This window comes from Octopus sinensis, linkage group LG18 (genome assembly GCF_006345805.1).
Source record: "Octopus sinensis linkage group LG18, ASM634580v1, whole genome shotgun sequence".
Classification (NCBI taxonomy): domain Eukaryota; kingdom Metazoa; phylum Mollusca; class Cephalopoda; order Octopoda; family Octopodidae; genus Octopus; species Octopus sinensis.
Genome location: NC_043014.1, coordinates 44,410,189 through 44,425,984, shown reverse-complemented (window position 1 = coordinate 44,425,984; position 15,796 = coordinate 44,410,189). Strand labels below are relative to the sequence as shown.

Genomic DNA, 15,796 nt, shown 5'->3' with positions numbered 1-15,796 from the left:
GGTGCCACGCAGTGGGACTGAACCCGGAACCATGTGGTTCGTAAGCAAGCTACTTACCACACAGCCACTCCTATGCCTATAATGATGATATTTTTTGAAAACTATATTTTTGAAAATGTTTAACCCTTTAGTGTTCGCATTATTCTGCCAAAATTAATCCTTTTTTATCCACATTGCCTTAAACTAATCAGGCATTATCTTGGTGCTATGAGATTTTGATGAGGTAGCTGTTAATTTTTAAAACGACATTGTAGGGCTGGTGTGAGAGACCAGATCTGGCCAGTTTGACCATAAAACAGGCAGAATACTTTTGGCCGGATATGGCTGGTTTAAATGCTAAAGGGTTAATCTTTGAGTTACTTCATGGTTTGTTAAATTTGTAAAATGTCATTTTATTCTAAAACTTCCTTTTCCTTTTGTTTTCTCTCTCTCTCTCTCTCTCTCTTTCCCACAAGGCATTGACGGTGTTCTGACTGCATATCAATCATGTCTTCATCAAGTTCAACTTTACGGACCAACCAATGCCGCCCCTATTATTTATCAAACAGCCCGCTTCGCACATGCTGCACAACAGGCAGAATCAAGCCAAGGAGCCGCCGTGAGTCGATCGTTCTGTAACTCTAACAAAGTGAACCGAAGCAGAGATAATCCCATCCTGCTCTAACAATGCGTTCACATAAAAATAAATCTAAAGCAACATTTACTGATGCATCCTGTCGTCGTCGTCTCCTCTTCCTCCTCCTCTTCTTCTTCCTCCTCTTCTTCTTCCTCCTCTTCTTCTTCCTCCTCTTCTTTCCTCCTCTTCTTCTTCCTCCTCTTCTTCTTCCTCCTCCTCTTTCCTCCTCTTCTTCTTCCTCCTCTTCTTCTTCCTCCTCTTCCTCCTCTTCCTCCTCTTCTTCTTCTTCCTCCTCTCCTCCTCTTCTCCTCTTCCTCTTCTTCTTCCTCCTCTTCCTCTTCTTCTTCTTCTTCTTCCTCCTCTTCCTCTTCTTCTTCTTCTTCCTCCTCTTCCTCTTCTTCTTCTTCCTCCTCTTTTCCTCCTCTCCTCTTCCTCTTCCTCTTATTCCTCCACTTCTTCTCCCTCCTCCTCTTATTCCTCCTCCTTCCTCCTCCTCCTTCTTCCTCCTCCTCCAATCAGGACTCATGCCATTAGCCACAAAGAATAATCTCTAATTCGAGCCTACTCTAAACTACAAAGTATGCGTGTGGCAACTTGAAGTACCACCCCACCCCACATGCGATAGACTGGCACGGAAGCTATGATGTTATCCCCATTCCGTAAACGGTGGCTTTTTAACGGGTGGAGAGCTGAACCATCCTGGGGTACAAAGGATTCACAATCTAGACTAGGGTCTGAAAGTTTTACCACACCATAGTGGGTTACACCATGGTTCCTCTGCTTTGTGGCAGAAGTAGGAAGAAAGAGTGAGAGAAAGTTGTGGTGAGAAATTACAGCGGGGTTCACCCTGCCCCGCTGGAGCTTCGTGGAGCTTAGGTGTTATTGCTTAATAAAAACTCACAATGCCCGGCCTGGGAATTGAAACCATGTTCTGACGACCATGAGTCCGCTGCCCTAACCACTGAGCCATTGCACCTCCACTGACGTCGCTGTTGCAGCTGCTTAGTCTCACACCACCACTAATTGAGTGCATTTATACCAATGTCATTCCAGCTGTGACCATCCCATCTATTTTTCCTGTCACAGTGCACTCAAGACCACATTATGTAATCTTTATCTTTTACTTGTTTCAGTCATTTGACTGTGGCCATGCTGGAGCACCGCCTTTAGTGGAGCAAATCGACCCCAGGACTTATTCTTTTGTAAGCCTAGTACTTATTCTATCGGTCTCTTTTGCCGAACCGCTAAGTTACGGAGACGTAAACACACCAGCATCGGTTGTCAAGCGATGTTGGGAGGACAAACACAGACACACAAACACACACACACACATACACATATATATATACATACATACATATATATGACGGGCTTCTTTCAGTTTCCGTCTACCAAATCCACTCACAAGGCTTTGGTCGGCCTGAGGTTATAGCAGAAGACACTTGCCCAAGGTGCCATGCAGTGGGACTGAACCCGGAACCATGTGGTTGGTAAGCAAGCTACTTTATTTCATTAGAATTTGCCATGAGGGCAGTACATAGATGAGTAGCTTCAGGCTGGACAAAAACATTAATGAGATGAGGATGATAATGATGAACAAAAATGGGAGGGGCACTGGCACCCTCCGACCAATAACCCCTCGAATACAAAGTTTCTTTACAAAAAATTTTTTACGACAAAAATTTTTACAACAAAAAGCTATGCGCAGGAGTGGCTGTGTGGTAAGTAGCTTGCTAACCAACCACATGGTTCCGGGTTCAGTCCCACTGCGTGGCATCTTGGGCATGTGTCTTCTGCTATAGCCCCGGGCCGACCAATGCCTTGTGAGTGGATTTGGTAGACGGAAACTGAAAGAAGCCTGTCGTATATATGTATATATATATGTATGTATGTATGTATGTGTGTGTGTCTGTGTTTGTCCCCCTGGCATTGCTTGACAACCGATGCTGGTGTGTTTGCATCCCCGTAACTTAGCGGTTCGGCAAAAGAGACCGATAGAATAAGTACTGGGCTTACAAAGAATAAGTCCCGGGGTCGATTTGCTTGACTGAAGGCGGTGCTCCAGCATGGCCGCAGTCAAATGACTGAAACAAGTAAAAGAGTAAGAGTTACCACACAGCCACTCCTACGCCTGTTTCCTTCTTTTCAATACTTCCTATTTCTGGCAGATCAACAGACTGCTTGGCAGCTCCCTTTGTTTGTTTGTAGAGCCACTTTTATAGATAACAGAAGCAATAAGTTATTACATACCTAATATAATAACAGTAATGATAAAAATGTGAAGGCATATGGCTTTGTGGTTAGGGTATTCAGCTCACAATTGTAAGGTCATGAGTTCAATTTTGATAAACAAACTTCCCAACCCCACAGTCATGCCTGCCCCTATATATAAACATTGAATTCAAATTTTGGCACAAGGCCAGCAATTTTGGGGAGTGGTCAAGTTGATTATATCAACCCCAGTGCTCAACTGCTACTTATTTTATTTATCCCGCAAGGACGAAACTCAAAGTTGACCTCAGCAGGATTTGAACTCAGAATGTAATGTCAGACGAAATGCTACTAAGAATTTTTCCCAGTGTGCAAACAGTTCAGCTAGCTCACCATCTTTCCATATATAAATATTAAAAATTTTTTTTCATCTGTGGTGGAAGCACTCCGTCGGTTACGACGACGAGGGTTCCGGTTGATCTGAATCAACGGAACAGCCTGCTCGTGAAATTAATGTGTAAGTGGCTGAGCACTCCACAGACACGTGTACCCTTAACGTAGTTCTCGGGGATATTCAGCGTGACACAGAGTGTGACAAGGCCGGCCCTTTGAGATACAGGTACAACAGAAACAGGAAGTAAGAGTAAGAAAGTTGTGGTGAAAGAGTACAGCAGGGATCACCACCATCCCCTGCCGGAGCCTCGTGAACCTTTAGGTGTTTTCGCTCAATAAACACTCACAACACCCGGTCTGGGAATCGAAACCGCGATCCTATGACCGCAAGTACAACAGAAACAGGAAGTAAGAGTGAGAGAAAGTTGTGGTGAAAGAGTACAGCAGGGATCACCACCATCCCCTGCCGGAGCCTCGTGGAGCTTTAGGTGTTTTCGCTCAATAAACACTCACAATGCCCGGTCTGGGAATCGAAACCGCGATCCTATGACCGCGAGTCCGCTGCCCTAACCACTGGGCCATTGCGCCTCCACGGTTTTTCATCTGTAAGGAAGTTTCATAGCAAGAAAATTTCCAAAATTTCCAAATTATAATAACAATAACTCATGTTAGCAGATTATTATTAATATTTTTTTCTAAATGTTTACTTTCAGTCCTATTTCATTCTTCTGATGCTGACCGACGGAGTTTTGTCGGACTTGAATGATACCAAATCAGCCATCGTGTACGCGTCCACCTTGCCAATGTCTTTGATCATTGTCGGGGTTGGTAATGCCGATTTTACTGACATGGAAATCCTTGATTCTGATAACTGTTTGCTGCAGGCTGCAAATGGAAATGTTGCAAAGAGAGATATTGTCCAATTTGTGCCTTTCCGGGAATTTTATCAGGTAAATAAATCTTTATCCATTCATTTAAATCTTCTCAGATGATATTTTTGTTTGAGTATGAATTATAACATTAACCCTTTCGTTACTATATTTCTGACCAAAATACACCTCTTATGTGTTTCAATTAATTTCTAACATAATCATAAATTTAGTCTGGTTTCATTAAACAACTATAACTTTTTTATTTATCAATATATTAACGTGAATTTTGGAAGATGATTTAATGAAATGTTCTCAACCAATTCTATACTATAATTTTTGTCACAAAGTGACTCTAATTGCAGGTAGATACAGGTAAATTCAACAGAATATAAAATTATTAAAATTTTGTTCAAACATCGCTATAGAAAATGGGTTATTAGCTAATATTCAATTGGGTATACAACAAAATTTTACGATAGAATTTGTTATTCTGGGTAACTTTCTGATACCCATAATAATATTTATGGCAAAATAGTCTTAATTTCATTTAAGGTTGTGGGAAACCACTAACTATCCTTTCTTTCGCTTTGTTTACATTTAGCGTAACGGTTCGTTTCCGCCGTAATGATTTCAAATAGGCTCATTCGAAAAAGTAAAAAGAAATAGTGTGGCTTGGTCCACTTTCTTCAGAAAAATCACCGAAAGAAACAGTTTTTAAATTTTCACTCCATTCAGGTGCCAATTCATTTTCTTTATCGCTGTCAGAGCTCTCGGATTCACTGTTTTCACTTTCGGAAAATGAAACATCAGATTCATTATCAAATACCACGTGCTTTTTTTTTTCAGTCATGGAGTTAGATTTATCAAGATCTTCAGTAGAAAATCCTTCGAATTCTGACTCGCTGCTTGATATAATGAAATTCGTATCCATTTTTTGTCAGAATTAAAATTTTGAAAACACAATAGGAACAAATTTCGGAAAAAAATCTCCCAAAATTCACGGAATTAAAATTACACTTCGATTGTTGTACAAAACTTTAGATGAACTGTTTACGAAGTATAATACGTGTTTTCACGAGTGTACTAAAGAGATTTGCTCTGATATTCTCATTTAAATATGAATAGGTAAATACGGGCGGGTTTGGGCAGTTTGGTCACATTAACCAAAATTTTTTTCAGGCGGCTTTGGGCGGTTTGGTAACGAAAGGGTTAAAGTGTTGTAGTTAGTTAGTTTGTATGTGTCAAAGATAATTCTGAAAAGTTCCTCACTTTTGTTAGAGGCCTTACAAATTATTACTGAAGGGGAGTTACTTGTTCATATTACCAATTATAAAACTATAATCTGATTATCGCCCCAACTGGCCTCCGTGCCGGTGGCACATAAAAAGCACCCACTACACTCATGGAGTGGTTGGCGTTAGGAAGAGCATCCAGCTGTAGAAACACTGCCAGATTAGACTGGAGCCTGGTGCAGCCTCCTGGCTTCCCAGACCCCAGTCAAACCGTCCGACCCATGCTAGCATGGAAAGTGGATGTTAAACAATGATGATGATGATGATGATAATTTGAAAGAACAAAGTTAATATCATAGTAGTTTGAACCCAGAACTATGTAGGAAATTCGTTTATGGTCAGGAGGAAGGGACCATGTCCAATGCCTTTGAAGGCCTTCCAGAACTGGTCAGATTGCTGTGGTTAGTGTTCGGTTTGGACAGCTGCAAGTCATTGACCACATGAAATATCTGGCTGGGAGAGAAATTTCGGAGGGTTGATATTGCAGGGCAGGGAGGACTGGACATGCATAGCAGCTAGTGTTGACGAGAGAATATACTCTTGGGGGTATACGAGGGTGAATATAAGAGAGAACATGGGTAAATGATCAGGAAGGGTCGATGGGTAAGTCTATGATGGGGTGAGGATGGTTAAAGATAGATGTAAAGGTGAATGAAATATGCATAGCTTCTGCAGTCGTGTGATTGCAGCAACTGAACAGTGCCTTATTAGAAGAGTGATGGAAGGACAAGCGTTAGGAAAACGAAAGGTGGAGAAGGTTTAATGGGGACAGATTGGGTGCAGGACAAAGCTTGGCAAGTGTACAGATCTATGAATAATACTTTTGTGACCTAAATTTTGCCATGCCAATTGAGTCTTCTTCAATACAGTAAACCTATTTCTTTATTACTCACAAGGGGCTAAACATAGAAGGGACAAACAAGGACAGACATAGGTATTAAGTCGATTACATCGACCCCCAGTGCGTAACTGGTACTTAATTTATCGACCCTGAAAGGATGAAAGGTAAAGTCGACCTCGGCGGAATTTGAACTCACAACGTAACGGCAGACGAAATGCCGCTAAGCATTTCGCCCAACGTGCTAACGTTTCTACCAGCTCTCCGCCAATACAGTAAACCAACAGTCATCTCTGTCCACTGTCTTCTAATCGGTGAGGCTCAACATCTTGAGATCAGCCATCACTATTTCCTCTGGGTGTTCCTCTTCCACAAGTTCCATTTGCTTTAAGCAAGTGGCCCTTCTTTTACATTTGTCCTCATTAATACACATGACCATAACAACACATTTTTCTCTTGTATCTCTCTCTATCCGCTCAGTCGAAGTCAACTCTCGGTCACTCGTTGGATCAGTGTCCTCCAGTCAGTTCTATCCTGGGCCGCTTCCTTCAGACTGGCCATGTCCATTCCGGTATCACTCCTGATAGTGTCAAGCCAGCAGGTTCTTGGTCGGCCTCTTCCTCTCTTGCCGCTGACCATTCTGAGCATGATATCCTTCTCCAGGGATTCTCTCCGCATAATATGACTGTGGATCAGTGTCTTCCAGTCAGTTCTATCCTGGGCCGCTTCCTTCAGACTGGCCATGTCCATTCCGGTATCACTCTTGATGGTGTCAAGCCAGCGGGTTCTTGGTCGGCCTCTTCCTCTCTTGCCGCTGACCATTCTGAGCATGATGTCCTTCTCCAGGGATTCTCTCCGCATAATATGACCGAAATATGCCAATCTACGCTTGGTGATCCCAGCTTCTAGTGACATTTTCGGCCTTATCTGCTTAAGAACTTCTCTTGTATACCACAACTAATTCCTGTTATGCCCAACTTTTCTTTCAATACATTCGCACTTGTCATACTTGCACACTAATGCTGCACATTCGACAGGGAACACTAACTTCATTCCTTTCTTGTCTCCACATATTCTCTATATTCAGGTACCATACTTCACTACCATTGCTATTCATACACACGTATTATACAATCTGTTTTTCACTATGAGTGAGAGAGAGAGACCTCTTATTACCAACAGAACTAATAACTTTCTGAACTTTCTCCATCATGTTCTTATTCTAGCAACTATGCTTTCAGATCTTCCTCCTCCACTGTTAAATTAATTTTTAATCAGGTAGGAAATATCATTAATATAGATTACTCCAGTATGTTACTGTTAATTATTTTATAAATCACAAAAGGAGTGTAAGCTCTGATAGTACAGGCACCATTTTTTTGTTGCCAGTAACGATTCAGTAAAGAAATCATTACTTGTGTCCATGAGTTGAGCAGTGACAAGCAAGCAAACCAGAGGAGATTGTGGCTTGTTGATTTTTGTTGTCACTTAAAGCATGCGGAACCCATGCTCTATACTTTCCCATTGAGTGAAGATGCTTCTCTAAAGCAGTGTAGGAGCATTCCATTTTCTCTACCAGATTCCTTGTCGTTTGACAAGAATTTTTGTGCAAAAGTTGGTTTAATCGCTCTTCATCGAACTCAACTGGACAGCCAGAACGAGGTGCGTCTTTGAGGTCAAGATTTCCATTTTTGAACTTGGTATACCAATCACGAGCAGGTCTTTCATCTATGGCACCCTCTCCATACACAGTACAAATGTCATGAACAGTTTTTGCAGCCTTAGAACCTTAATTAAAAGCAAAAAGAAGGAGGTGTCGAAAATGCTAGTTTTTCTTAACTTGACATTCCATTTTAATGATCTGAAAATAAACAAAAATTAACTAGAAAAAAAAGAAAACAAAATAGATTCCAAAATTATTCAAAAATAGAATTCTCAAAGAAAAAAATAGATTCCAAAATTTAAAATTGCAATAAATTCCAATATTCAAAAAAACGGCGGGAATTTAGTTACCAAGCCAATATATTTGTATATATATGTGGAGGTTGTTTCTTTGACATCATGTGATTGTTGTAAATGAGTGTCACTGTTATCAAGCAATGTCATTCATTTTCACTATCCTGTGAAAACGTCTGACCATGGAAAAATGTTACCTTACTTGGAAACAAGCAAGGATTGGCAATAGGAAGGGCATTTAGCCATAAAAAAAAAATCTGCCTCAATAAACTCTCTCCAAGCAAGGAAAATGTATTTGAATATATGATGGAAAAGATAAATTCTTTGATTTATTTGAGATTATCTTCAGTTGAAGAAGGGAGATAACCTAAAAATTGACAAGCTTTAAGAATTACTTGCCATTAAGGAAAAAAAAAACTGTCTGATTGTCTCCCCTCATTTAAGTCGAGTTAATTTCAATAAATCTACATTTTAATTGGTATGTTATTTAATATAACCCTTACTCATCTATGTTGTTCAGATATATGCTACAATCCGCTTTGAGTAATTTCTTTCAGCTCCTTTTCATTTCATCTATGTAAATTACATAAACCTTTCATCTATTCTACTCTCTTTTTGCATATGTCTAAATATCTTTTCTGCTGAAGATGATGTTGAACAGCTGCTGTGCTAATGATGTTTCTTGAGACAGAAACAGATGTCTACAACTGTCCGCTAGTCTCTAGATAATAATATTATCTTTTGCTTAATGACATATCACTTTTGGCGGATTCTTGGTTCTTGAGACTATTTCCCTCTTCCATTTAGAGTTGGGGTTAATTGCCATCAAGCAATTGGCCCCTACCTCCTCTGAAAACAGAAATAATCTCAGTACATTAAGAATTTCCCTTGTCTGTTATTTAATATGTTCTTATTTGTCTTTGTTGTTCAAATACATACCTCTGGCCACTGCAAGTGATTTCTCTTTGCTTGTTTACATTCCAATTATATATATATATATGGAATTTGTATCCTTGTGGTACCAGTGCCGGTGGCACATAAGAAAACCATCCGAACGTGATCGTAGCCAGTACCGCAATGACTGGCCTCCGTGCTGAGGGCACATAACAAACACCATCCGAGCGTGGCCGTCAGCCAGCCTCGTCTGGCACCTGTGTCGGTGGCACATAAAAAACACCATCCGAGCGTGGCCGTCTGCCAGCCTCGTCTGGCACCTGTGTCGGTGGCACATAAAATCACCCACTACACTCTCGGAGTGGTTGGCGTTAGGAAGGGCATCCAGCTGTAGAAACACTGCCAGATCTGACTGGCCTGGTGCAGCCTTCGGGCTTGCCAGACCACAGTTGAACCGTCCAACCCATGCTAGCATGGAAAGCGGACGTTAAACGATGATGATGATGATGATGATGATATATATATACACATACATACATACATATATATATATAAATGTATATATTATATATATATACATAAATATATATATATACATACATACATAAATATATATATATATACATACATACATAATATATATACATACATACATAAATATATATACATATATACATACATATATATATATATATATATATATATATATATATATATATATATATTATATATATATATCAGAGTAATCTGAATGATAAGTGTTTAAAGATGTGGGTATAGGTCCTACAGACAACCTTCAACTTTTTCTGTTCAAGGGTTTTTTTAAACCCAATATTTACATACATAGATATATATTTTGTGTGTGTGTGTGTGTGTGGTTGGTTGGTCAGTCGGTCGGTCAGTCCAGTGTTTGCATCATGTATTATTATTATTCTGGATGTGCTAGTTCTGCATTCTTTGAGATGTAAATGAATCGTTGAATGGTTCATGCTTTCATGTTTAATCATTATTGTATCAAAATCATTCAACCATTAAATGCATGTCATCATCATCATTGCTTAACATTCATCTTCCATGCATGCATGGGCAGGATGGTGGACAGGAGCTGGCCAGGTAGAAGACTACCCCAGGTTACTGTGTCTGTGTTTAGCAGGGTTTTTATGGCTGGATGCCTTTCCTAACACCAACCACCCTGCAGGGTGGACTCAGTACTTTTTATGTGGCACTAGCACAGGCAAGGTTAGTTTTGGCCTGATTCTTACAGCTGGATGCCCTTCCAAATGCCAACGACTTTACAGTGTGAACTGGATGCTTTTTATGTGACCCTAACACTGGTAGGGTCACCAAGTAACTCACAAGACAAGGATTTTTGATAGGGGCCAGGCTATTTTTCTTTATTTTTTTTGTTTTCTTTACTGCACAGTAATGTTCCTTGGTTGGCATCATAAAACACTAGCTTACACTGGGCATACTTGAACGAGGGTTGTTGTCATATAACGGTTGTTGTTTAACCCCAGATTACCTTTGGTTAAACAGGCCTATGCTGGAAGGCATTCAAGATGTGATTATCTCATCTTTCCCCTAGAAACTTTACATCTAGGACTAAATTATTATTTTTTTGTTTTGTTTTTATGTTATTCCTTTCCATGTCCCCTCCATAACCAGATTGCTAATGTAATATACAGTTTATGTATATTTCTATTAATTATTGTTAGTAACCAAAAGCTTCCTTTCATTTAGTAAAACAATTAACTTTTCCATTTATTTGTATATTGCATCAGTGATTAAAATATAAGTAAATTAGAAAGTTGCTGGGTTAAGTATGCTAGTAAAGTATGATGGAAAGGTTTAGTTTAGATAAGAACAGTTTAAAAACTAGCATTTTAAAGTCAAATAATGAAAACCCTTCTCAGTCAGATTAAGACAGTAGGGTGTCATTTGAGGGAGAATTGGTTATTACTTCTAGCTACATTGTAGCTCCATTGTTGTTTTGGTTTCTATCAATAGCTAGAACAGTTTAAAAACTAACATTATAAAATCAAATAATGAAAACCCTTCTCAGTCAGATTAAGACAGTAGGGTGTCTTCTCAAAAGGATTAAAACAGTAGGGTGTAATTTGAGGGAGAATTGGTTATTACTTCTAGCTACATTGTAGCTCCATCATTGTTTTGGTTTCTATCAATGGCTAGAACAGTTTAAAAACTAACATTTCAAAGTCAAATAATGAAAACACTTCTCAGTCAGATTAAGACAGTAGGGTGTAATTTGAGGGAAAATTGGTTACTACTTCTAGCTACATTGTAGCTCCATCATTGTATTGGTTTCTATCAATGGCTTAGACTTCTTTATTGATGTGATGTATAGCGTGGCATAATAAAATGAAATGTGATTGGGTACATGGTGTGGTTGTTTAAATATTTTCATTCTTTGTTATGGTGTTAGTTTAGACATCAGGTCTCCTGCAAATGATTCTGTTTTTGTTTTTTATAAATCTTTTTGGTTTGTTCTTTTCCATAGGAATTGCCAAAGGTCTCGGTCATTTGTCCGTGAGGCCCAATGCTTGAAAGGTACTTATTACGTTGCATCGGCAATTATCACCTTACCTCTGTGAAGTCCGACATTTGAAAGGTGCATATTACATACCACCGGCACAGGTGCCAGTTATGTGACACCAGCACTAGCCACAACTATGATTTCACTTGGCTTGACTGGTGTTCTCAAGCACAGCATATTGCCAAAGGTCTTGGTCACTAGTCATTGCCTCCGTGAGGTCCAAAGTTCAAAGATCATACTTTACCACCTTGTCCCATGTCTTCCTGTGTCTACCTCTACCATAGGTTCCCACCACAGTTAGAGATTGGCATTTCTTTACACAGCTGTCCTTATCCATAACTACCACATGACCGTACCAGCACAGTTGTCTCTCTTGCACACCACATCTGATGCCTCTTATGCCCAACTTTTCTCTCAAGATGCTTACACTCTGTTGTACATGCACACTAACATTTGCACATCCAGCAAAGCATACTAGCTTCATTTCTTTCAAGCCTACGTATGTCCCTAGCTGTCACAGCCCATATTTCACTGCTATGTAATAGAAATATACATAAACTGTATATAAGGCGCAAGCTGGCAGAAATGTTAGCACACCGGGCGAAATGCGTAGCTGTATTTCGTCTGTAGTTACGTTCTGAGTTCAAATTCTGCCAAGGTCGACTTAGCCTTTCATCCTTTCGGGGTCGATAAATTAAGTACCAGTTACAAACTGGGGTCGATCTAATCGACTTAATCCGTTTGTCTGTCCTTGTTTGTCCCCTCTGTATTTACCCCCTTGTGGGTAGTAAAGAAATAGGTATTTCACTGCTATGTAGCATAGCTGTTCATACACAAGCATCATACAGTCTGCTTTTCACTCTGAAAGAGAGGCCCTTTGTTGCCAGCAGAGATAGGAGCTCTCTGAACTTTGCCCAGTCTATTTTTATTCTTGCAGCTATGCTCTCAGAGCATCCACCTCCACTACCAACTTGGTCACAGAAGCTATCTACTTACACTAGCTCATTTTAAAACAAGGTTCTATTTCTAAAGATTCAGTAAATTAGTCTGAAAAGTTATACTCTTATTAGTAACAACTCATCTCAAATAATTTACATAACACAAAAGTAATTACAATGATTAGGATGATTGTAATTAGTTATCTGTATTGATCTCATCAATATAAATATCTCAATCTTTATGTATTAATGTTAACAGTTTTTCCATTGAAATCAGACAATTTGAGATGGTGTTGTATATTTTAGTGGTAGCTAGTTTGAACACTCTGACATAGATATGCTGCACTCTAGAAAACAGGCGTTTCAAGGGAGATAATCATTTCTTCATAATATTTGGTGGGATTAGAAATTTTAATTTGAAATTAAGGAATAAGGAAAAAGATGTATAGAATATAGATATTTGATTTTACTTCTTTTTTTTTTTGTTACTTATTAGGAAGTTGTTAAAGTTTTTAGTTAGTGATAATATAATGAAATTGAAAAAAACTGAACTGTTCCCAAGCTGACCTAATCTTCCATATTTCTCTCTCTCTCCTTAGAGATCCAGCTATGAATCTGGTGGTACAGATGTATGTATACTATTAATTATTGTAATATATTTTGTATCCAAGCCAATATTCCTTATATTACAGTTTAGTTTGATCTAGTTTTAGTGTCCCTTACTCTTTGCCTCTTTGCTTTCGATCCATCTGTTCAGTACCATCAGAAAGTATCACTCTCTAGAGAAGCGCTCTACCCAAAATGTTAGACTTTTCTTCTTCCTCAAGACAAACCAATTTATTCTGCTTTTGAACTATTTATAGCCATTAATTGCTGACAAAGACCACCACTCGTTTTCTCAGGTCCTGTTGGCTCCTACCTAGCTTAGTCTGCATCATTTTATAGCTTGACCGCTCCTCTAGGTCAACACAGTATTTCTTCCCTTAGAAAATGAATTAAGTATCAATAACGTGTTTGCATGAAATCATTCAGTACTTCATCCTCTTTCATACATGCACAAACATGTTTGCTCTAAGCGTAAGAAAGAATGAGTCTTCATCTTGGTCTTGTAAAACAGGCATTACAAGGGAGATAATCGTTTCTTCATAATATTTGGTGGGATTAGAAATTTAAATTTGAAATTAAGGAATAAGGTAAAAGATGTATAGAATATACATATTTGATTTTACTTTTTTTTTGTTACTTATTAGGAAGTTGTTAAAGTTTTTAATCAGTGATATAATAATATAATAAAATTGAAAAAAACTGAACTGGTCCCAAGCTGACCATTGATATGGTACAGGCTTGGCTTTTTAGTTACAAGCATGACCATGCAGTTAAGAAGTTTGCTTCATAAACGTATGGTTTTGAGTTCAGTCCTACTGCACAGCAACTTTAGGTAAATGTCTTCGACTGTAGCTTTGGATTGACCAATACTTGTGAGTGAATTTGGTAGAAGGAAACTGAAAGAGGACTGTCAAATGTATGTATACCTGCTGTCCCTCACCTGGTTTAATCTGCATCATTTTACACATTTTTGTATGTGTGTGTTACTTATTTCTTTATTGCCCACAAGGGGCTAAACATAGAGGGGACAAACAAGGACAGACAAAGGGATTAAGTCGATTACATCGACCCCAGTGCGTAACTGGTACTTAATTTATCGACCTCGAAAGGATGAAAGGCAAAGTCGGCCTTGGCAGAATTTGAACTCAGAACGTAACGACAGACGAAATACCACTAATAAAGTTAATAAATATGTACTATACTAAAAATTATTGGGTAATTATTTTTTTTTTACTGGAGTGCTAGTGTTTCTGCCAGCTTGCTGCCTGTGAGTTACTGTGTGTGAGTTACTGTGTCCTTGCCTTGTCATCACGTGTGAGTTGTTGTAAATGAGTTTCACTGTCATACAAGCAGTGTTTCCGGTCTTCTCTGACAATAAGTTTGGTCATGGGGAAATAAACCCTTACTTGGAAACAAGTGAGGATTGGTAACAAGAAGGGCAGTCTTCAATAACCCTGAAGCACTGATATACAGACACTGAAAATTTTAAAATTAATTATTGTAAATTTATTTGTTTTCAAACAAAAGGCATGGTTTCCCAGGAAACTGAAAAACAAACAAAAATGTAGTGTTTTACCTTTATTTTCTTTTACCTGTTTTAGTCATTGGACTGCAGTTATGCTGGGGTACAGGGCACCACCTTGAAGGGTTTTAGTCAAATAGATCAATCCCAGTACTTATCTTTCTCTTTAGGTGAACCACTATGTAAACAGAGAAGTAAACAAACCAACACTGGTTGTCAAGTAGTGTGGTGGAAATGAAAAATACACAAATATATATACAGAATAACAAAACATAGTGTTCATATATAATGAGGATAGATATGGCTGTCAATGGACGACTTATAAGAACATTGATAGAATTTTTTTCATTGTGCATCAATGATGATGATGATCATCATCATCATTTAGCGTCCGTTCTCCATGCTAGCATGGGTTGGACGGTTTAACTGGGGTCTGTGAAGCCGGAAGGCTTCATCATCCCAGTCAGATTTGGCAGTGTTTCTACGGCTGGATGCCCTTCCTAACGCCAACCACTCCGCGAGTGTAGTGGGTGTTTTTTACGTGTCACCTGCACAGGTGCCAGACAGAGCTGGCAAACGGCCACGAACGGACAGTGCTTTTACGTGTCACTGGCACGGGGGCCAGCCGAGGCTGGCAACGAACACGAACGGATGGTGCTTTTACGTACCACCGACATGGGGCCAGACAGAGCTGGCAAACGGCCACGAACGGACGGTGCTTTTACGTGACTTTGTAAAATCATTACTTTAAGCTGAAGTACCCAAGTATTTCACTTGGAACAATAGTAACAAAGAATGGCAAAGAAGAAAGTGAGGAAAAAAGCTGAAGGCCATTTGAACGTTTTCAAAGAAAAAAAGACACTTGGTTGTGTTTATGTTTTCACCCTAAAGGCAGAAGAACTGTTTTATTTAAGAATTTTATTGCACGAAGGTTCAAAATGGTATTTTCCCCTTTGCCACCACGCACTGACATTTTCATCTTGGACTGGTTGTGACCCAACGGCTCACAGCAAGTACATCTAGTATATATGTATTCCTTTATTCTTTTACTTGTTTCACTCATGTGACTACAGCCATTCTGGAGCACCACCTTTTAGTTGAACA

General features: G+C 39.2%; 1 protein-coding gene across 6 annotated transcripts in view; it reads left to right on the top strand.

The window, feature by feature from the left end:
- Positions 1 to 15,796, top strand: part of LOC115221734 (copine-3-like) — a 59,587-nt gene that overhangs the window by 41,169 nt on the left and 2,622 nt on the right. For 5 of the 6 annotated variants that reach the window (XM_029791946.2, XM_036510944.1, XM_036510947.1 and 2 more), the window contains exons 13-15: positions 456 to 598; positions 3,934 to 4,170; positions 13,164 to 13,193. In XM_029791946.2, coding sequence (XP_029647806.1) covers positions 456 to 598; positions 3,934 to 4,170; positions 13,164 to 13,193 — 410 coding nt within the window. The remainder of the gene's footprint in view (positions 1 to 455; positions 599 to 3,933; positions 4,171 to 13,163; positions 13,194 to 15,796) is intronic. The other variant, XM_036510945.1, reaches the window with a different exon arrangement.